At 42.8% G+C, this 24,278-nt stretch overlaps 1 protein-coding gene across 7 annotated transcripts in view; it reads right to left on the reverse strand.

Annotated features, from left to right (window-relative positions):
* The window catches only part of ptprfa (protein tyrosine phosphatase receptor type Fa), a 509,773-nt gene that overhangs the window by 115,026 nt on the left and 370,469 nt on the right, over window positions 1-24,278 (reverse strand). For all 7 annotated transcript variants that reach the window (XM_041207577.1, XM_041207574.1, XM_041207576.1 and 4 more), the window contains 5 exons: window positions 11,884-12,462; window positions 10,770-10,867; window positions 8,654-8,907; window positions 5,646-5,736; window positions 3,791-4,000 (listed from right to left, as the gene is read on the reverse strand). In XM_041207577.1, the coding sequence (XP_041063511.1) occupies window positions 3,791-4,000; window positions 5,646-5,736; window positions 8,654-8,907; window positions 10,770-10,867; window positions 11,884-12,462 (1,232 nt within the window). The remainder of the gene's footprint in view (window positions 1-3,790; window positions 4,001-5,645; window positions 5,737-8,653; window positions 8,908-10,769; window positions 10,868-11,883; window positions 12,463-24,278) is intronic.

Here is a 24,278-nt window from a genome sequence, read left to right on the forward strand (position 1 = left end):
GATTCTAGGATTTCAATTTATGTGTGTGTTTGCTGGGACAGTGTGTGTTCTGCAGCAGGGGAAAAGGCCACACCAAAAAGATGCTGCTGTTCACAGGCTTCAGAAGTGTTGTTGTTAGTTGGGGCTGAGGAGAAGTCCCAGGAGTTATTTGACAGCTTCATGCGGCTAGGGCTCAAGAGAAGTCCTGGAGAAGCTGAGGTGCTGACAGAAGTCACTGCTTCACGCTGGAAAGGGTCAGGGCTCAGAAGCAGCCCAGGGAGCCAATTATAGCTTGGTGTAGCTGAGGAGATTGGAGCTTGGTGAAATCCAGGAGCAATGCCACCCAGATAAGCTAGCTAGCTATTGAAGAGCTGAAACTGTGCCAGTGAGTAGGGGCTGCAGTGCAGACTCGGAAATCCAAGGGAATGGAGATGGGAGATGAGATTGGAACCCTGGGAGGTATACAATCATTAAGGCAGTCCGAGTTGGGGTGGTTTTGAGGGAAGTTTGGAGTCCCCTGTGAGGGAGATAGACTTTTAATGAGATTGGTTGACTCTCAGTGTTTACTGACGTCTGGGTGGTTTGCTGAGGAATCCGTGGGATCTGTCTGGGCCACATTTATTACTTATTGTGCAGTGTGGTGGTGTGTTCAACCACAGTTTGCCTGTTAATTCAAATGTACCTCATTTAAACCCTGAATGTTCGGGTATTCGATAGATATTGCAAATTGTTTTATTTTTCTGACCTGGTATAGATATTGCAAATTGTTTTATTTTTCTGACCTGGTATTTTTGTTTGTTCAAAACCCATGGAATCTTGTGGCAAATGGAATCTTGACATTTATTGCTAAAGGAGTAGAGTATAAAAATAGGGAAGTGTTGTTGCAACTGTACAAGGCTTTGGTGAGACTGCACCTGGAATACTGTGCACAGTTTTGGTCCCCTTACTTGAGGAAGGATGTAGTTGCATTGGAGGTGGTTCATAGGAGGTTCACTAGATTGATTCCAGAGATGCGGGGCTTGTCTTATGAGGAGAGAGAGAGCAGTTTAGGCCTATACTTGCTAGAGTTAAGAAGGATGAGAGGAGATCTAATTGAGGTATATAAGATGCTAAAGGGGATAGACAAAGTAGACGTGGAGCAGATGTTTCCCCTTGTGGGGCATTCTAGAACAAGAGGCCATAGTTTTAGGCTAAGGGGTGGTAGGTTTAAATTAGAGATGAGGAGGAATTACTTTTCTCAAAGGGTAGTGAATCTGTGAAATTCACTTCTTCAGAGTGCAATGGATGTTGGGACGCTGAATAAATTTAAGGAGGAGATAGACAGATTTTAAATTAGTAACAGGTTGGAAGATTATGGGAGAGAGGGGGGGGGAAATTGGAGTTGAGGCCGAAATGAGATCAGCCATGATCGTATTGAATGGCAGGGCAGGCTCGAGGGGCTGAATTGCCTACTCCTGGTTTTTATGTATTCTCTTAGCAAGTGTCTTGAATCTCAAACCATGTCTGCTTCAAAAACATTATTGGTCCCTAACTGGACCATACCAAAAACTTGGGGGTCTGGTCAAGGATAATAACAATCTGACATGCAATTTACATAAAAACTCAATGATTATGCAACTTTTCTGAGGTCCTGCAAGCAAGAAATTAAACCACTCATAATAATCAACATGTCCTTACACTTCCAAATTACTACAATGTTCATATAAGTTTCAAAGCCTTTCAGCTGATGGTATATTTCCCTTATTTATAAACCTCAAGAGCTTGATAAAACCACTTTCCTTGGTATTACTTCACACTACAGAACTAATTGCCTGTGCAAGATGGTCTCCTCTGAAATATGACTACATTAAGCTGTAATTCAATACAGGAGGAACGTTTTTTCTTGCTGTCTGATAAATTTAGTGTCCAATTTTTCTTTGGTGCTGTGTGACCCTAAACTGAATACATCTGGGCTGATGAATAATGAAGAGTTTGACCAGTCCTAATGAGCCATTACAGAAAAACGAGCTCGGAGCTGCGTGTGAGCCTGTTAAGAATCTTAGTGGGAAATTAGCATCTTGATGTCTACATAAGGACATTTGTGCCAGTCCTCAATTTACAACTGCAACAGGCAACTCTTTGCAACATTCATATAAATCAAAGCACTAACATTCTCTCACGGTGATGGCTGCATAAATGAATACTCAATTTCTTCTATTACTATGCTTTACTTAATGATTGTTCTTTAGACTTTGCAAATTTACCCCTTTGATTTTGTTTGAGGAGAATTTTTTAAAATCTTGTCCAAGTGGATAGTTAATGAAAAACTGTACAAAATAACTCAGAATTTGAACCGCTGTGTCAAAATCCTGGAACTCCCCCCCTAACATCACTGTGAGTGCACCTAAGCCACAGGGGCTGCAGCAGTTCAAGAAGGCAGCACACCACCACCTTCTCAAGGTCAATTAGGGATGGGTAATAAATGCTGGCCTAGCCAGCGATGCCCACATACCATAAATGAATGTTAAAAATACACATGAAAATACGTAGCCATTATGGTTCTCTAGGAAGAAATAGAGTATAATGAAAAATGTGATTCTGAAAAATAAAATATTGAACTGAAACTTGTTGACAGCATAAGATCGAAAGCACTACCATTAAGTCTTGCAATCTGTGCAATATAATCTAATTCAATACTTTACTATCTAGAATTGCATTTAGTACAAGGCAATGAAAACAAAGTGCTATTTTTGAGGTATCGTCACTATTGTAATGTAGAAAAAAATAGTAGCCAATTTTGTTCAACAAACTCTCACAATCTGCAATGCGATGATGACCGGGTAATCTGATTTTGTGATGTGATCGAAGGATAAACATTGGCCAGGACACTTTGGAGAACTCCCCTGCTCTTCTTCAAAATAGTGCCATGGGATCTTTTACATTCACCCAAGAGGCAAATGGGGCCTCAATTTAACACCTCATATGAAAGATGGTACCTCAGAGTGCAGCACTTCCTCAGAGAGGAGTGCCAGCCTTGATTTTTGCGCTCGGGTCCTACAGTGGGACTTGAACCTAGAACTTCGTAACACGAACTGAACCATGGCTTACAGTTATGATGGGGGTAGAAATTATTCAGTGCATTAAATCATTTATCAATTTATGGAGAAAAGCTACGGACTTACTTGACATTCCAGAACTCAGAAAAATGATTTTTGAGAGGGGAGATTGTGGACAAGCGTTCCTTGTGGATGTATGAGGGCCAAACAATTAATCAGAGAAAGGAATGACAAACTGGTGACGCCAAGACTAGTAGCAGTATTAAAAATTATGAATTTAATTTTGGAACAGTTTTATAGCAAAACAGCATTTTTGCTTTACTGTATTATTGATGCTACAAAAAGGGGATGATCATTCAGGATTGAGATGAGGAGCAATTTCTTCACTCAAACTATTGTAAATATTTTGAATTCTCCAGCCCTAAAGGATTGTGGATGCTCCATCGCTGAACATATTTAAGGCTGAGATAGACAGAATTTGGTCTCTCAGGGAATCAAAGGGATTGGGCAGGAAAGTGGAGTTGAAGCTCAAGGTCAGCCATGATCCTACTGAATGGTGGAGCAGGCTTGACCAGCCATATGGTCTACTCCTCCTCCTATTTCTTATGTCCTTACGGCTTATACAATAGTAGGGTTTTATATAGCAATGGTACCACTTCAATAACAAAAATCATATTTAACACACAGTGTTTTCCATCTAAACTTATCTGAGGAAGCAGTCAGACATTTTTATCCAAGTAAGCAAGAAAATTGAGAAGTTCCATAGGTATACTTACTGTATCTTTTTCCTCTAATGCTGCCAAAACAAAGCACAGGTAACTGTGATTGGGAGAGAGTGGTTTGTTGTAAAACCCTCCATAGGTCTGTTCATCTCCAAGTGTGAACGTGTCTGGTAGCTTCTGCAGCTGGGCAGCGATGTATGGCTTTGGTCTCTCAGACTGACGTCGTTGCCGGTTACCATGCTGCTGGCTTATACCTTCGAACAGCTAAACATATACATACAAATGCATTTTAGTAACTTCTCAAATTCTCCTAGTCACAATACAACACAGCAGAGATTTACTAATCAAAAACAGAATTACCTGGAAAAACTCAGCAGGTCTGGCAGCATCAGCGGAGAAGAAAAGAGTTGACGTTTCGAGTCCTCATGTCCCTTCAACAGAACTGTTGAAGGGTCATGAGGACTCGAAATGTCAACTCTTTTCTTCTCCACCAATGCTGCCAGACCTGCTGAGTTTTTCCAGGTAATTCTGTCTTTGTTTTGGATTTCCAGCATCCGCAGTTTTTTGTTTTTATCTCAGAGATTTACTAATGCTGGGATACACAACAGGAATGCACAACTTTGTTGCTGCTGCAGCAGCATGTGGGAGCTGCTGGGCACCAAGGTGATCCAGAACGAACACATATGTGGTTGAGTGTTTGCAGCTCGAGGAACTTTGGATTCGAATTGAGGAGCTGGAGTCCGAACTACACACATTGTGGGGGAATGTTACCTGGACATTTTGCTCCAGGAGGCAGTCACACACCTCAGATTAAGTACTTGGTCTGTGATCAGGAACAGGAGGGTGGGTGTGACTGCAGGTGAGGCAGATATGGGGACACAGGGGGTAGCGTTCAAGGATCCTCGACCCTGCAATTGTCCAACCGTTACGAGGATCTTGCAAGCTGTGTGGACGACAGCAGGGACTGCAGGAAGGAAGAGCAAACTGATTGCATAGTCAGATACTCCAGAAACTTAAATCAGCTAGCTGCAATCACGGCCAGTAGCAGTACACAGCTAAGGGAGAAAAACTAAACAATGAAAATGTATGTGCGTTGTTTAGCTGTGCATTTTAGTACAGTGGTTTCAGAAAATGATTTCTATCATCAAAGTAGGCTAGAAGATTGCTTTCTTAAGACTGTGGCTCTTTCTTCCATAACATTTAACACAAATTCACAATCTTGGTGCTGGCATGAACCAGTGATTAAAATTCAGTCAACAAATGATCTTTGCAAGCCCACAAGCACAGACTAAATAAAAATTGCATAAATTTAAAAAACTTTGCATGAAAGAACAAACAGAAAATAAAATATTTTTCTAGACTATTTAACTTACACTATTTAACTTACATAAAAATTGAATATTTTTTTTTTAAATGCAGAAAGAAGACTTTCCCACATGCTAGTCATTGCTGAGGACTTAATTTGTCCCAGATGAGGGTTGACATATGAGTGATTGTATGAAAAAGTCCGAGTATTGCATTGAGATTTTCCAGGTCTCAGCATTGCTGGGTGCAATCTCTCCCATTCAGATCAGTGGATTAGCCCTTTGTATATACAGATTGACAGCTGAACGAGAATAGGATATGTACTGCTGCAATTTCGATATAGTTTTCCTCATTAAGTTGGGTTAGTTGGCCCCTGCATTTAAATAATAAGCTGTCATCCAAATTTTGAGGGAGGAGCGGTGGGAAGGAGAATAAAATGAGACATCATTCAATTTACTATCAAACAGATGCCTTTGTACATATTTGTCAACTCTCATTGTAAATGTAAATGGTCATGCAACTGACTCATAATAAATGATCTAAATGACAGAATATCACAATTGCATAAAATACAGGTCATACAGTCCTGATTACAAAGCCTTACATCATCAAGGTCCATCTCCTCAGGATTCTGCAATTTGTCCGTAACAGCACGTGCAGTCCTATCAAGTGGCACCACTACAATGAAATACCACCTAAAAGAGAAGTTACATGGGTAAGATGAAAAATATGGAAGATAGTCACATTTTAGAAACAAATATAAGAGCTGATTTAAACCCCCAACACCTGGTAGGAACTGGTAGCAAAAAGGGCGAGGAGGTCTGTAACATTCCACTTAGGTTCCAGGCCAAAATCTCACATTCAGGCATGGGAAGACCATACGTTCCAATCTAAATGGAATCCAAATCTAAATGGAAAGGCAATGCCACATGCAAACAATTTTAACTGGCCGGTCCTTAGCAATTTACTTGTGAATATTTCTTGGATCTACTGATTTCAATGCTATGTTGGAGGTCCCACGTAACAATGTCTTATAACAAAAAATAGCATCACATGTAAAAGTTGCTACACAATTTCAACATTTACAAATTTCATTTGGAGACAGACTTGCAATCTGGAATACTTAAGTATTAATCTATTAAACATATTTGTACACATTTTAATAGGAATAGGCACATTGATTCCCATAGCTATATCAATATTGCATCACAAAAAGGTAAATTAACTATGAAATGGCTCACACTGTAGTTCTCAGCAGCTGCCACAAGAGGACTTGTATGGCTTAACCAGACTTAGTAGATTAGCAACAAAGCATTGGGTAAAAATCTGTATATTTCAATATAATTGCACTATAAACTCAAAAAAATCAATTTAGAATAATAATTCCGACAGATGACGGAGGTAGAACAATACTTTGAAACAAATACATAGCACTCTTTGATAAAGCAGCAAGCCCAGGGAAGAATAGAATCATAGAAAGTTTATGGCACAGAAAGAGACCACTTGGCCCATCATGTCTGCGCCTGCTGAAAAATGAGCCACCCACCCTAATCCTATTTCCAGCATTTGGTCCATAGCCCTTGAGGTGCATATTCAGACACCTTTTTAATGAGTTGAGAGTTTCTGCCTCTACCACCTTTTCAGACCCCTGTAACACTGGGTGAAAAAACTTTCCTATCTCCCCTCTAATTTTTCTACCAACCACTTTAAATCTATGCCCCCTAGTCAGTGGTCTCTCTGGTAAAGTAAATAGGCCCTTTCCATCCACTCTATCCAGGGTCCTCTCAATTTTATGCATCTCAATCAAATCTCCCCTCAGCCTCCTCTATTCCAAGGAGAGCAACCCCAGCCTATCCAATCTTTCCTCATAGCTGCAATTTTCCAGTCCTAGCAACATCCTCAGAAATCTCCTCTGCACACCCGCTCTAATGCAACCACATCCTTTTTGTAATGAGGTGGCCAGAACTGTACACAGTACAAGTTGTGGCCTAACTAATGTTTTGCATAGCTCCAGCATAATCTTCCTGCTCTTATATCCTATGCCTCGGCTAATAAGTGAAAGGATTCCATATGCCTTCTTAACCACCTTATCAACCTGAACTTTAGAGATCTGCATACATTCACTCCAAGGTCTCTCACTTCCTCTACTCTTATCTATATCCTCCAATTTATTGTGTAATCCTTTGCCTTGTTTGACCTCCCTAAATGCATCACCTCACAATTCTCTGGGTTGAATTCCATTTGCCACTTTTCTGCCCAACTGACCAGTCTATTGATATCTTCCTGCAGTCTACAACAATCCTTTTCGCTATCTACTATGCAGCCAATTTTTGTGTCATCTGCAAATTTCTTGATCATTCCCCCTACATTTACGTCCAAATCATTAACATAGACCACAAAAAGCAGGGAACCTGCAGGACTCCATTGAAACAGCATTCCAGTCACAAAAACATCTAATAATTACCTTTTGTTTCCTGCCACAGAGGCAATTTTGTATCCAGTTTGCTACGTTGCCTTGGATCCCATAGGCGTTTATTTTTTAACCAGTCTGCCATGTGGGACCTTGTCAAAAGCCTTGCTAAAATCCATGTAAACCACATCAACTGCACTATCCTCATCCTCCCTGTTACTACCTCAAAAAATTCAATCAAATTAGTCAGACGCGACCTTCTCTTAACAAATCTATGCTGATTGCTTGATTAATTCATGTCTTTCTAAATGACAGTTTATCCTGTCATTCAGAATTGATTCCAATAATTTGCCCAGTACCAAGGTCAGACTGACTGGCCTGTAATTATTCAGTCTATCCCTTGCTCGCTTTTTAAACAAAAGGTCCAACATTAGCAGACCTCCAATCCTCCGGCACCTCACCTGTATCCAGTCAGGATTGGGAAATGATGGTTAGACCCTCTGCAATTTCCTCCCTGGCTTCTTTTAACAGCATGGGGTACATTTCATCCATTCACAGAAACACTGATACCAGAGACTGCTTTCAAATATGCTAAGGGTTTCAAAATATCGTGCCCACTTAATTTTTTTCAAGAAGAGCTATGTAGGAATGTACCTGAGGCTTTCCCCAAATGCTTCTCTATAGAAATGAATGTAATTCTCATTGTTCACTACCGAATATATCAGGCTTGAGATTCTGTACCTGGAATTAGGAGCTAAATTGCATTTATATCTTAATAACTTTTAGTTTTGTTTTTATAAAGCTTCTTGGAATCAAAAATGTAACAAAATCCCATTATGATTTTAAGTTTTATAAGCAACAAAGTCCTCCAATTTAAAATGTTTAAATCTAGACCTTAATACAAACCAGATGGTGCAATGTTTTAACAGTCATGTGACATTGGGTTTGAAGCAGAACAATGGATATAGTCTTATTAGGAATTTTTAAATTTAGTAGCATCCTCTCCTACTCAGGTATAGTCAACAGAACATGCAAAGCTTATTAATGAAGACATCACTACCATATAATATTACAAACATCATACTGTATCTCACAGACTTCTTACATGGTTTAGAAAAACAGTTCTTGAGAAATGGGTTAGCACATTTATAATAAGTTTTGCAAATCCAGTGGATTCATCCTTAAATAAGCTTACAGCTTACTTGACAATGGATGTGGTCTGGACCTTAGGCAAGCTGATTGGCAATTTGCCATCCTGGATGTTCTTGCTGACAACGATTGGTTTTGTGCGCAGCAAGTTAGGAGCAGTACGGATCGATACCACCTGCTGTAGCCCGCCAGCACTATTCCCACGGTTTGTTAATACAAAGGAGTATTCCGTATCAGGTTCAAGCTTTGTAATAAGTTTTCGCATTGACTGTCCATCTACCTCTATGCTTTGGCCATTATATAGTATCTGAGAAAGGAATAAGAGAAGACACTCATAATAAATTTATAACAAAGGTCATATTTAACTTCATTTGTCTGCTTTCTATCAAAGCAGGGGATCAACATCAAGTATGCTATAAAAACAGGTAGCATGGTATGCTACAGTTTTTGACAAAAGATCATTGGGTTGTGAAACAAGTTTAGAGTAGTTTCTGACCATCCACAATTACTTTATTGCAGTTTCACAACTAAACCATGTATTCAGTTACAACATGAAAAGAACATTAAAATTTAATACACCGATTGCATGGTTTAAGAGTTTCACCAACTGGTAAAAATGTTAGAGCACCCTTCTTATACAGAGAGATTGGGATTATCAATGTACCTCATGGCTCAAAATGTCCTATTCTTGCCACTCACCATGCACTATAGGGTGGCAGCAGGTGAGTCAATAGCTGAAAACTATCAAGTCTGATAGATGAAAACCCACCCAAAGTTCAAATTGAGGCTTTTATTTTCTACCAATTTTGGCTTGATTTTCCCTGGCGGCAGTTCTACGTTTTTTGGAAAAGCAAATATTGTAAAATTACAAATCATATTTCAAACTACAGTTCTACTGCCAAGTAGCTTATATATTCAGATACAGGAAGATGCTGTTACAATTTGGGTTCTCTCCAGGCATTTATTTTTGTCCAATACAAAGGGCTCCTTTCATAGGCAAGGCTATGTGCTTATGTACTGAAATACAATATGAGCTGTGAAGTAATCTGGAAAGTAGCTTAAATTAAGTAAACAATAAATTTATTAAGCGGAATTAAAATAGTATACTCCTCATACTCTTCTCCCTCTCTGACGAACAAATGAAAATGACATTCCATATATCCCCAGCTATAAAGTAGGGTTATTGAGTAGAACTAAACAGAAACAAGAGCAAACAGATTTCATTAGATTATGATCCTTTACATTATTACCCAGAGTCCCTTTCAAAGCAATAAAAACCAAGAATACTTCATTTCTCTGCTGCACTTCAAACAACGTCTCCTTGACGCAATGTTTTTATGTGAGAAAGACAAACTCATGAAGTTCACCCAAGTTGCAGAACAAATAAAAGAACTAGTGAACTGGGAAAAACAATGTCACACTTTATCCAAATCAAGCAACTCATGGCTAGAGCTGTCAACTAAAAATTGACTTCAAAGATACCAGGTCAGGGATCTCAGAAATCTGTTTTCAGCCTTTCCTACCAGCTCAGAGGCAGGTCTGGGGTTACAAGCTAAATGGGATACATCATGTAACTTCAAACTTCAGAATTATTGTAAATTATTATCCAGATACATGGCAAAATTATTCAAGCTCAGTAGAGATGGCTGTTTTTTTACATTTTTAAAACTGAAGTGGTTCATATTTTTTCTCCTATGGGAAACCACAGATCATACTATGATTCTACAATAGCTAGACTTTCAGAACTCATTGGAGAGCAATCTAAATGAGAGGTTGAATATGGGGGATTTGTTCCCTACATTTACTTTGCGGGAACAGGCAGTCATAGTCAGACAACAAACTTGTAGATTCACATTTTTGTGGGGCTACAATGCTATTAGTTTGCTAAACTTCAGGGTTGTTTACACTTAGGAGGGCAGCCAGTAGATGAATCACATATCTGATTCTGGCTGTAAGCTTATAGTGTACAAGTTCTTCTGAATGGCATATTTTTACCCTCATCCTGATAATAAGGCAAAGGTGAGGAATCCTCAATATGAATTTGGGATGGGCTTGAGAGAATGGATCCAGTCCTTTAAGATAGCAATTGAGTGATGTATGAGAGAAGGAAATAATTCTTCCAGCTGTTAGCAAGTTAATCAAACTTTTAGGCTACAATGCTACACTAACCTTGAAAGACACTCCTGGCTTGTATGTTTCCGGTACTTCCCAGCTCAGCAGCACTGATGTCTTCATCACTGCCTTCACCCGAAAATTCTTAGCAAACACTAAGGAAAAGGTCAGAAGTATCATTACTTGTATGCATGTGCACATAAATGAAGATAAGATCTTCTGGAATATGGCACCTATAACAACTCAGTTGGGAACAATGCCACATTACTAGCATACTTTTGGTATGGCTCTAGGCTGTACAATGACAGACAGGTGTAGTTATTCATTCCTAAGTACAGGATCAATTGTATTGAATGAAGACTATAGGACTTGGCTTCTTCTGCCCTGCATAACATATCAGATGTGGATGACAAGGCAGACAATTTATTCTTTGGTTTCCATCTGTGTCATTTTTAACTGCAAAATAGGAGATGTTGATGCAGCAGCACAGGAAATTGTCTCAAATTCTGCCAAGCTTCTTGGCATTCCCTCAACAGTTTGCTTGTGGTTGGGAGCTTAGGATTCTGGAGGGTATATGAGCAAACGATTCCTCACTACTTTTCTATATAAATGGAGTACATTAAAACCAAAGTTCCAGGGATTGAGAAGGATAGTAAAGCAGTCTGGAGCCCAAGCAATTTCAATGCTGTCCTCTGCCCTATTTTGACTATAGTAACCTGTGACGGCTTACCGGAGATATGGTGGGTGGAGAAGGGCAGAGAGCAGGCATTAAGAATGCCCCTGGGAACTTGATGCACCATCTGACAGCTAATGTAACTCTTACTGGACCTAAGAGCCTCACTGGATCTACGTGAAAGGTAATCAATTTTACAGGAAAAAAATAGTTTCCCATTTTAATTTGGACCTTTCAGGGCCTTGGTTTCCCTGCATGCTATTGCACACTGGAATGTGTGGCTTTGTTGCACCTCTATAAGTGCAGTCTGTAAATAACCCCAGACCAGTGATTTGAGGCACAGTTCACTCACTGCAGCACTGTATCTCACTCCAAGATGCCTCCAGCAATGGAGGAACAATTCTGGAATTTTGGACTCATTGCTCATTCACTCAAGTGCAAAGATCATCACTCAATGTAGAAATGCCACTCATGGTTGTTATATGCAAAACTCCTTACCTTGGTCAACTGGCATGGTACGAGACTGAATACTAGGACTGTAAGGGCCATGCCCTTTGGAAGTGTGAGCTCTCACTCGGATGTCGTAAGTGGTGTCTGGTTTCAGACTGCTCAGTGTTATTTGAGTTTCATTAGTAGCATTGGTGAGGTCCTTTTGGCTGTTGATATCACGGAATAACACTGTGTAAAGGATCATCTTCCCATTCCTCTCTGCCACAACTGGCGGGTCCCACGAAAGCTCAGTCGTAGATGTTGTAAGTCCCACAACATGTAGATTTTGTGGGAACCCACCTGGCACATCTTCCTGTGTTATGATTTTTTTCACTGTTTCCTCACCGAATCCAGCTTTGTTTTTGGCACTCAGCCTGAAGATGTATGTGGCCCCCTTGTGTAAGTTCGTAACGGTATAATGGTTATCATTCTTACTAAGCTCTATGATGTTCGGCTTATCTTCATCATTCCGGCTGTACTGCAGTCGGAAACCAAGCAGATCGTCCACCATTTGTTGTGGTGGCTGCCATTGAATGAGTGCTGTGCTCATATGAGTGACACTGATAACCATTGCAGGCATGCCTGGAACTAAAGAACAAAGCAGAAGAATCGTGAACTAATGAGTACATCTTGATCTAGCTCAAACTACTGGACATCAGCTCCAAAATAATTAGATATCCCAAAAAATAATGATTCAGGCAACAATGAAAGAGAATGCGAATCCAAGTCACTAGTTTCAACACATCATTGATCGCTTTAGCACTTGGTTTTGCTACGTCCCACAATGTACTGGTAAAACTATATATGAGTTAATTGACATTTCATCTTTCTATTCCTAGTCTAATTGTAGAAAATATTAACAGAATTAATTTATTTAGCTCTTCAATGGCTGAGTTGGTAAAGATATTGCACTAATCCATAAAGATGAGGAAGTCCCAGATTTGACTATTTTTACCATTACCAATGAACTCTCTTCCCGTGTTCAGGCTAAATGCAAATGAAAATTTAGACAATTTAGAAAATGGCTCAATATTTATTTTATCATCTATACTAAGAAAGATCATAATGTTTTTAGGAAATCTGAGACAACAGCCTCTGAGTTCCAGAAAATATTAACAGTAATTTGGCAATTCTGAGATCCTGCTAATCTCATTATCCTAGTATAACATTACCAGTTCAGGTAACAATAACCTTAATCACATACGTCACCCTTCACAAAGAATCCTACTATGTCTACATATTCAAAATCCTGGCAGGACCCCACTTATCTAATGGTTCACCTTTGAAAGTGAACCAACGAATAAATGGGATCTTGTTGCTATTTAACATTTCCTCCTGCAATAAAGTGCTGTATAAACAATGTTCATTTTCACCCAGTAATTAAAAACAAAGTGCTGGAAAAACTCAGCAGGTTTGGCAGTATCTGTGGAGGGAAAAACAGAGTTAACGTTTCGAGTCCAAACATCCAAGCAAAAAAGAGGACCTGGATGCAGGAAGCACCAACGAGAAGAGTGGTCAAAAAAAGGTCCCAGAGGCAGTAACCACAGAAGAGCAGTTGAAAAGAGGACCTGGAAGCAGTCAGCAGCACCTATAAGAGCAGGCAAAAAGACAACCAAGAGGCAGTCAGCAGCACCTGGGTGAAAAGAGGACCCAGAGGCAGTAACCACCAGTAGAAGAGTGGGCAAAAAGAGGACCCAGAGGCAATCAACAGCAACTAGAAGAGCTATCCAATCCAGTAAAGTCTGTGGTTCCAGAGCGGAGCGGCAGCATTCTGAGAGAAATCAAACTGTGACATCACAGAAAAACAGATATGTGATTGGTTGATAAATATTTTGTTTATCTTATGTAATTTATTAGTAATTGTAAGAATGTATTAGTTTCAGTAAGGTTTACTAGCAATAGGAAAGGGAGTAGCAGTGTTTATGTCAGGAGGATATAACAATATCCTTAATGTTATTGGAATTTATTGCAAAATAGAGTCTAAGTGCCTTTATGCGTCTGTGTGTGTGAGAGAATTAATTGAATTAGAGGCAGCTACTCTGGGTGCTTTGATGTAAGAAGAGAAGTCAGGTTTGAAATGTTAGTTAGATAAATATGGGGGCAGGATCTTCTGGTCAGCGAGCGGGGGCGGGGCCTGCTCACCGACACATAAAATGACTTGGGGTAATGCCGGGTGTGGCTCCCGACGTCACCCCGCGTCATTTCCATTTTCAGGTTGGTGGGGGTACAACCGAGTCAGCTGCGTGCCCGCCAACCTGTCAGTGGCCTATTGAGGCCATTGAAAATGTAATTATCATCAATGGACCTGCCCATCCAACCTTAAGGTTGGTGGACAGGCCGGGAGCCCTGGTGGGCTTCAGATAAAGCACGAAACCTCATCCACGGGTGGGATGAGGTTTCATGAGGATATTTAAATTTTTAATAAAGGTTTCAATAAAAGTTATGGACATGTCCCAACTCATGTGACCGTGTCACATGAGGGGACATGTCTAGGAAATCTTTCTATCATTTGTATAACAATTTTTAATTTGGAGCTGAGCTCCCTGAGGCAGCACTTAGCCTCAGGGAGATCAGTGAGCTCTTTCACGTGCATGCGCGATAGAGCGCACTCTCGGCTGAGGGAATCTAACCCCCACCCCCCCCACAGGGAGCACATAGTACTTCCTGGTGGAAGTCACACTGGGCAGGCCTTTAATGGCCCGCCCACGTAAAATGGCGGCATGCCCCCAATTGGGAGCACAGATTGGAGGTGCGCCTGACCGTGCCAGCACTTCCACCCACCGCCCCCCCCCACCCACCCCTATCTGGGGGAAAACTTTTCCCATGGAAAAGTTTGGAAACATAAGTGTCAAGGGAATATTTGCATTTTAAATAAACCAGACTAGATTGCTTTCAAAAGATGGAGTGAAATGTGTCACCTAGCCAGGTGAAGTTTAGAAAGTGTGTTTATTTTTCCCAATGGCTACTGGTAAAACTCAGTGCTATGAGAGATTTTTTATCAGAAAGATAAAGCCCAAAGACATAGTGAAACAATGGGAATTTGCATTCAAAGGGGAAAATATGTATAAAAGAGCGAAGGTTGTGTGTAAAGGAAGTCAGTCTAAGATTCAACAAGTGTGAAAAGCCTTCAGCGTCTATGCCTCAAACTGCTGTCTTCAGGAACTGAAGTTAATAGAACTCACTTTGAATTCAACTGCTCAAGGTATCATTTACTTTGCCTGGGACTTTTAAAAATATGTGTCTTACTGTTGCCTTACAAAAGTGAACTGGGAGTCAGATTAAATAGGGGATTTAGAAGTTATCATAGTAATAATTTGTAGATCTATGTATGCATTTGCAGTAATTTCTTCTATTAATAAATGTTTAATCTAGTTTTGTGTAAACCTTTTAGACTTGGGGGTTTTATTACTACTGAATTCAAGGCACACATCTCGAAATCTACACAAATTGCATATAAGTTGTGGCAGTTGTTTCAAGTTTCCCTCTGGGATTTGAACAGCTCAGTATTTACCATCAGCTGTGCCATAACAATGATAAATTAATCAAGAATGGATTAACAAACACATAATAAAGCTGGCAGGAGAGACGATGTGTTGCAACTGCAGAATGTGGGTGTTACTGCAGAGTGTGGGATGATCCAGGACAAACACATCTGCGACTTGAGGAGCTTCGGCTCAGACACTGAGCTGGAGATCAAGCTACAGGCACTGTGATATATCGGTTTGGGTGGGGGGGGAGAGAGAGAGAGAGGGGTGGGGGGGAAGAGAGAGAGAGGAGTAGAGTTACCTGGACAGTTTGTAGCAGGTATTAGGATACACCCATTAGGATAGGGTCTTCTGATTTCATCGGTGGTCAGGAACAGGAGGGTGTGACTGCGAGTGAGGCAGGTATGGGGACCCAAAGGTAAGAAATGGTGGGGGGGGGGGCCTCAACCTTTGCAATTGTCCAACAGGATTTGGATTCTTGCATGCCGTATGGATGGAAGTGGTGACTGCAGGGTAGATGAGCAAACTGACCATGGTGCAAGATGCCATTCAAGCAGGGGGAGTTAATAGGAATGTAGTGGTAGTTGAGGACAGTATAGTCGGGGGGGGATAGACACAGTTCTCTGCAATCAGAACAGGAATCCAGATGGCTATGTTGCCCGCCCACTGCCAGGGTTCGGGACATCTGCTCTGGCCCGAAGCGGAACTTGCAGTGGGAGGGGGAGGATCCAGTGGTCGTGGTCCATGAAGGTGCCAATGATACAGGTAGAACTAAGAAAGAGGTTCTGTTGATGGAGTATGAGCAGCTAGGAGCTAAATTAAAAAGCAGAACCTCAAAGGTAATAATCTCCAGATTACTACCTTAGCCACGAGCAAATTGACGTGGGGTAAACCAGAATAGAGTGTTAAATGTGTGGGTGAAAGATTGGTGCGAGAGAAATGGGTTTCGATTAATAGAGTACTGGTGCCAATAGTGGGGAAAGTGGGAGGTGTACCGTTGGGAAGGTCTTCACCTGAACCATGCTGGGATGAGTGTTCTGGCGAGTCGTACGACTAGGGTGATAGTGGGGGCTTTGAACTAAATAGTAAGAGCAAGGGATCAAGTTTGGGAAGAGGTGATAAATTAAATAGAGGCGACAAGGCAAATGAGCAAGGCAGGAATAATGAAATAGATTAAAGCGTGGCAGGAAAGGACATAGTATACAAACCTAACAGTACACCAGCACATAAGGTTAGTGGTTACAAAAAAAGTAAAAATACAGAACTAAAGGCTCTGTATCTGAATGCATACAGCATTTGTAACAAAACAGAAGAATTGACAGTAATAAATAAGTATGACCTGATAGCCGTTACAGAGACATGGCTGCAAGATGACAGATTTGAACCTGAATATTCAAGTGTATATGATGTTTAGGAAGAGCAGGAAAAGGTGGAGGGGTAGACTGTTAATTCAGGATGACATGGGCACAATAGCGACAGATGTCCTTAGTTCTGCAGATCATGATGTAGAATCAGTTTAGAAAGATGAGAAATAGTAAAGGAAAGAAGTCACTTGGGGGAGTGGTTTATTGGCCCCATAACAGGAAGGAATAATGGGGGCTTGTAAGAGTGGTATGGGCGATACTTAGGGGTGATTTTAATCTATATATAGATTGGCAAAGGTAGTCTGGATGATGAGTTCACACAGAGTGTTTTCAGGACAGTTTCTTAAAGCAGCATGTTTTAGCACTAACCAGAGAGTAGGCTATACGAGATCTGGTAATGTGCAATGAGATAGGATTAATTAATAACCTCGTGGCGAAGGTGCCACTAGGTAGCCAGGTTCATAATATGATGGAATTTCACAATCAGTTTGAGGGAAAGAAGAATGGATCTGAGACAAATATTTTAAACATAAATAAGGGCAATTGTGTGGGCATGAAGACAGGGCTGGCTAAAGTGAACTGGAAAGTTTGGTTAAAGGATAGGTCAGTAGAGATGCAGTAGTGAAGCAGTGCTTCACTTGATCCTCCTTCAATTTGGTCTATTGTATTTGTTGCTCCCAATGCGGTCTCCTCTGGGGAGACAAAACACAGACTGGGTGACCGCTTTGCAGAACAGCTTTGCTTAGTTCGCAAGCATGACCCAGACCTTCCTGTTGCTTGTCATTTCAACACCATCTTGGCCTGCTGCAATGTTCCAGTGAAGCCCATTGCAAACTGCAGGAACAGCACCTCATCTTCCAATTTGGCACTTTACAGCCTTGCAGACTTAAGGGTTCAACAACTTCAGACCATAAACGCTCTCCTCCATCTTGACCACTTTTTAATCCAATTATTTTATTCTTATTATTTATTTATTCACTTTTTTATCCTTTCCTCCCTGCCCCCCAACCACCCCAACAGGACCATCTGTCACTTGTTTCTGTGTTGTACTTTTACACTGCGCTGACCCTTGTTCTGCTATTAACACATTCTGCTATCTTACCTTTATGCCACTATAAGCACTTTCTTTAGTCTTTAACACTACCATTAACAATTCCTTTGTCTTGTGTCCGTGATATCTTTGTCAATCTCTCCTGAGCTCCCACCCATCCCTGACCTTCTATTTTGCTCCACCTGCTCCACCCCCACTTAAACAGAAAAAATCCATCAAATTCCTACTTCTGTTTAGCTCTGAAGAGTAATACGAAATCGAAACATTAACTCTGTTTCTCTCTCCACAGAATTTTTAAAGATAACCGCCAATGCATCCACTATCTCTCTAGCCACCTTTTTCAACACTCTGGGATGAAGCTCATCTGGTCCAGGGGATTCATCAACCTTCAATCTAGTTAACATTTCAAGTACTACTTCTTTACTAATCCCTCAGTTTCACCGAGTATTTCTGGGAGATTTTCTGCATCTTTATCTGTGAAGAACGACACAAAGGCCAGAATTTTTCCCTTGGCGGGCGGGCAGCCAATTGCCGCCGCCAAAATGGGCTGTGCTGCTATTTTCCGCGGGCGGGCTAATTAAGAACCCACCCAGCGGGTTAGCGACTCCTGTGGAGAACGGGAAAAGAGTCACGGGGTGGGCGTGTTCAGACCACCGGTTCCAATGGTGAACCAGCAGTCTGTATAAAGAGTGGCCAGGCAGCCTGCTTGAGGCAGTGCACAATGGCCGCTTGGGGAGAGAGAGAGGCCGCTGTCACAGGACAGAAGCATGAGCAGGAGGAGGGGGGCAGGCCTCAGGAGAGGCCAGCAGGGGGCCAGTATGCCCCTCGCTTCTCCGATACATGCCTTGCTGTCCTCCTCTAAGAGGTGTCCAGCCGTCGAGATATATTGTATCCAGATGATGGGAGGAGGAGGGCCCCCCATGTCACCAGGCAGGCGTGGGAGGAGGTTGGTGATGCTGTAAGCGCCCATGATGATGTGCGGCACACAGGCACGCAGTGCCACAAGAGATTCAATGATTTGCTACGCTCTGGAAGGGTGAGTACCCTGTAGGTCATGGCCATTTGACCCAGCAGGTAGCCTTAGCCTTTGAGCCGCCCCCACCCCACATCTTGCTGTCGTTACTGTATTGGACGCACGCTGGGTGGGCAAATGGGTACAGACTATGCTTACATCAGCCTCAGTGGTTGAGGAGAAGATGGGATCTCCCCGCAGCATATGTTGGTGCTTGTCGCATTTGAGTAGTCTGGGGGCAACCTGCAGGGGAGGCCGCTAGACACATACTCAGGACTCCAACACATGTCATATTGATGGTGATGAGATTTTGGAAGGGGACCCTCAAGGTGTCATGGCCAAGAGCCATCTGCTGGCCTCTGCGCCGCACCTAGTTGCAACTCCTTGCCATGGGCGCTAAGACCTGTGTGTTATTCAAAGTGATGGACGCTGAATGTGTCCAAGGTGGCCGTTGGGGGAGGGGGTTGGAACCAGCCTTACTATCTTCTGGGGACCGATCACCAGTAGTGTGGACAGGAGTCGCTTGAGGCCTCAGATGGGCCACTGTGGTTGGGGTGCGGCGTGCATGTGCAGAGTACATGAGCGATCAGCCCCAATAAATCCTCTTCTCGGTTCTGCAGGCAAAAACTGAACACAATCAGCAGGAGCGCCAGAGGACTGGAGGTGGGCATGCCCTGCTCCAGCGCCTCATGACCTTTGAGGAGCTAGCCATGGAGCTGGGGAGGAGGCAGGCGGCCAGGGCAGTAGGTGGCAGCGAGGCTGGGGTCCAGCAGCCAGGTATTTGAGGTCCACAGTCCCATTCACTCTGTCTGCCCACCATCCAAACCAATCCAAAGCAAACTGCTGCAATCGTTAATCCTGCAACACTACTCACTCACAGACTGAGTTGCTCTGACGTGTTGGTCATACACAAAGGTCCTTCGTCTCGCTGAGGTATTGCATCTCCACCACCTTCCAAAGTCATCGTATCCCATTTGTGACCACTATCCCCATGGCCTAACATGCCATGGCATCGCTGCTGCACAGCCAAAGACTTACTGCATCTTAGGGAGGTTGGAACCTCGACCACCCTTTCAGCCAGTGCACCCCACATTACTCTGTCCAAAAGGTCCTCAACACCTCAGCTGTGAACCTCAACTTAAATAAATGCCACCACATTACTCATCCCTGCGCCAAGGGGAAATCTTGCCTTCTGCCAGTCCACGAACGTGCAGATAGTGTGTGATCACAGGATGCAGATTTTACAAGTCTGTGCAAGGTATCCAGGCAGCTCCCACGACGCTCACATCCTCAGACACTCCCAGGTGCCGGGTCTCTTCAGTGCTCCGGCTCGGCTGGATGGTTGGCTGCTGGGTGACAAGGGCTATCCCCTCCAAAGGTGGCTCATGATGCCTCTTTGCCGTCCAAGAACAGAAGCTGAGCAGCAGTGCAACAGGAGCCATGCCTCCACAAGGGCTGTGGGGGAGAGAGCCACTGGTCTACTCAAGATTTCATTGACAAAGGCATCGGGCTCACCTGCTGGTGCCTTGATGGCCACATGTGTGCAGTCTATTGCACCCTGGATGCAGGGGGAAACCAGCAATGGCCGCGAAGCCTCTGGCTCGCTGTTCCTGACTTGCCTGGTCGCAGTGGAAGTGGTTGAAGGTCAATACCCATCTGAACAGAGTGTCTGTAACCTGCTTGATACAAGTGTGTACAGCCGATTTGGAGACACCGCTAAGATCACCCACCAAGCCCTGGAAGGAGCGAGAGGCATAGAAGTGGAGGGCAACTGTGAGCTTCAGAGCCGCTGGCATGGGGTGTCCACCCATACAGATAGGGGAGATCTCAGGGCCAATCATCTGACTGATATAGTTGACTGTCTCCCTTGATAGTCGAAGCCTCTTTCAGCATTGCATCTCAGTCAAATTGAGGTAGCTGCTTCGCCGCCTGTATACCCTGGCAGCAGGATAGTGGTGTCGTCTGCGGACCCTTCCACCTTGGACAACCTCTTGGCCCTGCGCCCCTTGTGCCTGCGCCTGACCTCCCAAAGGTGGCTCCCCTGGAGGCTGATTGTCCACTCCTGGCGTCCTCCTTATTCTATCCCTCCCTTCCTCCTCAGAAGAGCTGCCTCCAGTGGAGATGTCAGAACCCATACCCCCAGGCTAAATGGAGGCCTCCGGAAAGCTGCAGGCCCGGGAAAGATTACTGTCTGCAGACTGGCTTCAAAGTACACAAGAAGCTCTTGGAAATCGATGTGAACTGCTAATAGGCAACTTTAAAACACTTTCTGCAATTAAAACTTCGTGGAAAACATGAACAACCCCTCTGAGTTCACATATCGCACCACTGCATGAGTTTTATTTAAAAATCTCCTACCCGGCGGCCTGTGCGCCGACCTGAAGTTCGCACAGGCCCCTCAAAATCCTCACCAATTGGCAAGTTAAGGGCCAAAACGAGGCCTTTAATTAATGGTGGGTGCGCATCCCACTGCTAAGCGCGCCCGCCGAACGAAATATCGCGATGCTGCGCGTTGATGTCGGGACGCTCGCGCAACATTTTAAGCGCTGACGTGTGGGCTTCGCCACCTACACGTCAGCCAGAAAATTCTGCCCAAAGTAACTGTTTAGTTTCTCCACCATTTCCCTGCTCTCCACTAAAAATTCTCCGGTCTCCACCTGTAACAAGACCACATTTGTCCTAGCTAATCTTCTTCTTTTCACATACCTAAAGAGGCTTTTATAGTCTGCCTTTATGTTCCTTGCTAGTTTGCATTCATATCCTATTTTCCCATTCTTAATCAATTTCTTGCTCCCCCTTTGCTGTGTTCTAAACTGCTCCCAATCTTCAAGATTACCACTTTTTCTGGCATTATCATCAGCCACTTCCTTTGATCTAATGCAATCTTTAACTTCTTTCATTAAGCATAGTTGATTTACCGTTTCCTTTGGGTGCTTGTGCCTTAGGGGAATGTGTATCTGTTGTAGACCATGGAGTATTTCTTTAAATACTAGCCAATGCCTGTCTACCATCAATACTTTATGTGTTTTCCCAAAGTATTATAGCCAACTTGCCGCTCATACCGTCAATTTCCTTTCTTCAGATTTAAGACCCTAGAATGAACTATATCGCATTCAAACTTAATGCAAAATTCTATCATTTTATGGTCACTATTTCCCAAAGGCTCCTTTACAGCAAGGTTATTAATAAGCCCTTTCTCATTACACAACACTAAATCCAAATAGCATGATCTCTAGATGGCTCCTCCATGTATTGCTCCAGAGACCAATCTTATACACACTCCAGGAGTTCATCCTCCAGGGTGCATTAGTGCTGATTTGGTTAACCCAATCTGTGTGCAAACTGAATTCACCCATTATTACTCTAATACCCACATTACATGCAACTCTAACTTCCTCACTTATACCATGCCCAACATTGCCACTACAGTTTGGTGGTCTATAAACAACTCCCACCAATGTCTGCTGCCTCCTGCTGTTTCTTAGCTCCACCCAAACTGATTCGACATCTCAATCCTTCAGTCTAAGATCCTCTCTTACTAATGTACTGAACTTGTCCCTTAATAGGGGTGCTACCCCACCTCCCTTTACTTTACACCTATCCCTCCAAAATGCCAAATATCCTTGAATATTTAGTTCCCAATCTTGGTTGCCCTGTAGCCATGCCTCCATAATGGCAATTGTGATGAAATTATAATAATTTTCATAATATTCCTCTGGTTTATTGTCAAGTAGGTTTATGGGGATAAGTATAGTTGTGTTTGTGCATGATTTAAGTAGATTGCAAGATTGAAATCATCAAAAGAAGCTAGGTGCTGGACATGCTAATGCGTAAACATGGATACTGGCTTAGCATGTAAGGTGTGAAAGGAATTTGCATTTTTAGACAAAATGAAGGGATATTTGAATTTCAAAGGGATATTAGTCTGTTTACAACTAGCCAGATAAGCAAGGCTAAGGAATGCACTTATTTTCCTCTAAAGGTTACTGATAAAAACTTTCATGTTGCCACTATATATTATGTTATGAGGAAGATACAGTTTGAACAACAGAACTTAAATATTAAAAAGAGAGAAACATATATAAATGGCCTGAATTTTTCAGTCGGTGGGCAGGCTCAGCGGGAGTGGGTGGTCGTGGAGTCGATTGCCACCCATGATCGGCCCCGCATCGCCATTTTACACAGGCGGGCCAATTATGGCCCGCACAGCGTAAGACGCTAGTGGTAGTGCTCAGCACTACCTCTGCCGGCGGGGGGAGGAGGGAGAGTCTATGTCACATGAGATGGGACCTATTTTTATATTTCATAAAATTTTTTTATTTAATTACTAAAAGCTTTAGGAAACCTCATCCCGCTCGTGGATGAGGTTTCCTAAAAATGTGAAGGCCACTAGGCCTTTTCGCCTGCCTGCCAACCTTAAGGTTGGACGGGCAGTGGCAACAATGACCTTAATTACTTACTTAATGGCCTTAATACGATGTGTAAATATCGGTGGGCGCACAGACGACTCTGGCGTGCATCCATTGAACGAAAAAACGCACACCATTTTACGTGCTGGCTTTTCGGGCCCACTCCTGCACGCACACTGAAAAATTCAGGCCTATGTGTCAAAAGGTCAAGAAAGATTTAACAGGAGTGTGTGAAATAGCCTTAATGAAGCCTACAGCATTTGTGCATAAGTCTGTTATATAATAAAACTGAGGCTGGGGAAAAAACATTTGGAATTCCACTGTCAAGTGCTATTGTGTTAATTTGCTGGTTCTGTTTTAAATCTAAAATCTATTTTTTGTACTGCTGCCTTCAAGGGAGTGTAACTGGGAGTCAGGTTAATTAGGTAAGAAATTTCCTGTCAGTGAGCGGGGGCGGGGTCCGCTCGCCGATGTGTAAAATGACATGTAATGGCGTTGGACGGAACTCCCGGCGTCATCCTGTGTCATTTGCATTTTCAGGTAGCGGGGGAGCAGCCGAGTCAGCTGTGCGCCCGCCGACCTGTCAATGGCTTGTTGAGGCCATTCAAAAATCAATTAAGCTCATTAATGAACCTGCCTGTCCAACCTTAAGGTTGGCGGGCAGGTTGGGAGCACTGGCGGCCACCTGAAAAAGCATTAAATCTCATCCATGGGCGGGATGAGGTTTCATTGCTGAATCAAAAACTTAGACACTTTTAATTAACGTTATGTCCATGTCCCAATTCATGTGACAATGTCACATGAGGGGACATGGATGGCGAATGAAATTTTCACTGCAGTAACCTTTTTACTTTGGGAACCAATCTCTCTGAGGCAGCAGGCAGCACTTAGTCTCAGGGAGATTGGAGCGCACTTCCGATTTTAGGAATCCACACTTCCCTGCAGACATCATGCTGGGCGGGCCTTAATTGGCCTGCCCACTAAAAATGGCGGCACCCCCCACCCATCAGAGGGCCACCCGCCCACACCTGCACTTCCACCCCCCAATGGGGGGGCAAATTTTGCCCTAGGAATTTTTATAGT

Source organism: Carcharodon carcharias, chromosome 16 (genome assembly GCF_017639515.1).
Source record: "Carcharodon carcharias isolate sCarCar2 chromosome 16, sCarCar2.pri, whole genome shotgun sequence".
NCBI lineage: Eukaryota > Metazoa > Chordata > Chondrichthyes > Lamniformes > Lamnidae > Carcharodon > Carcharodon carcharias.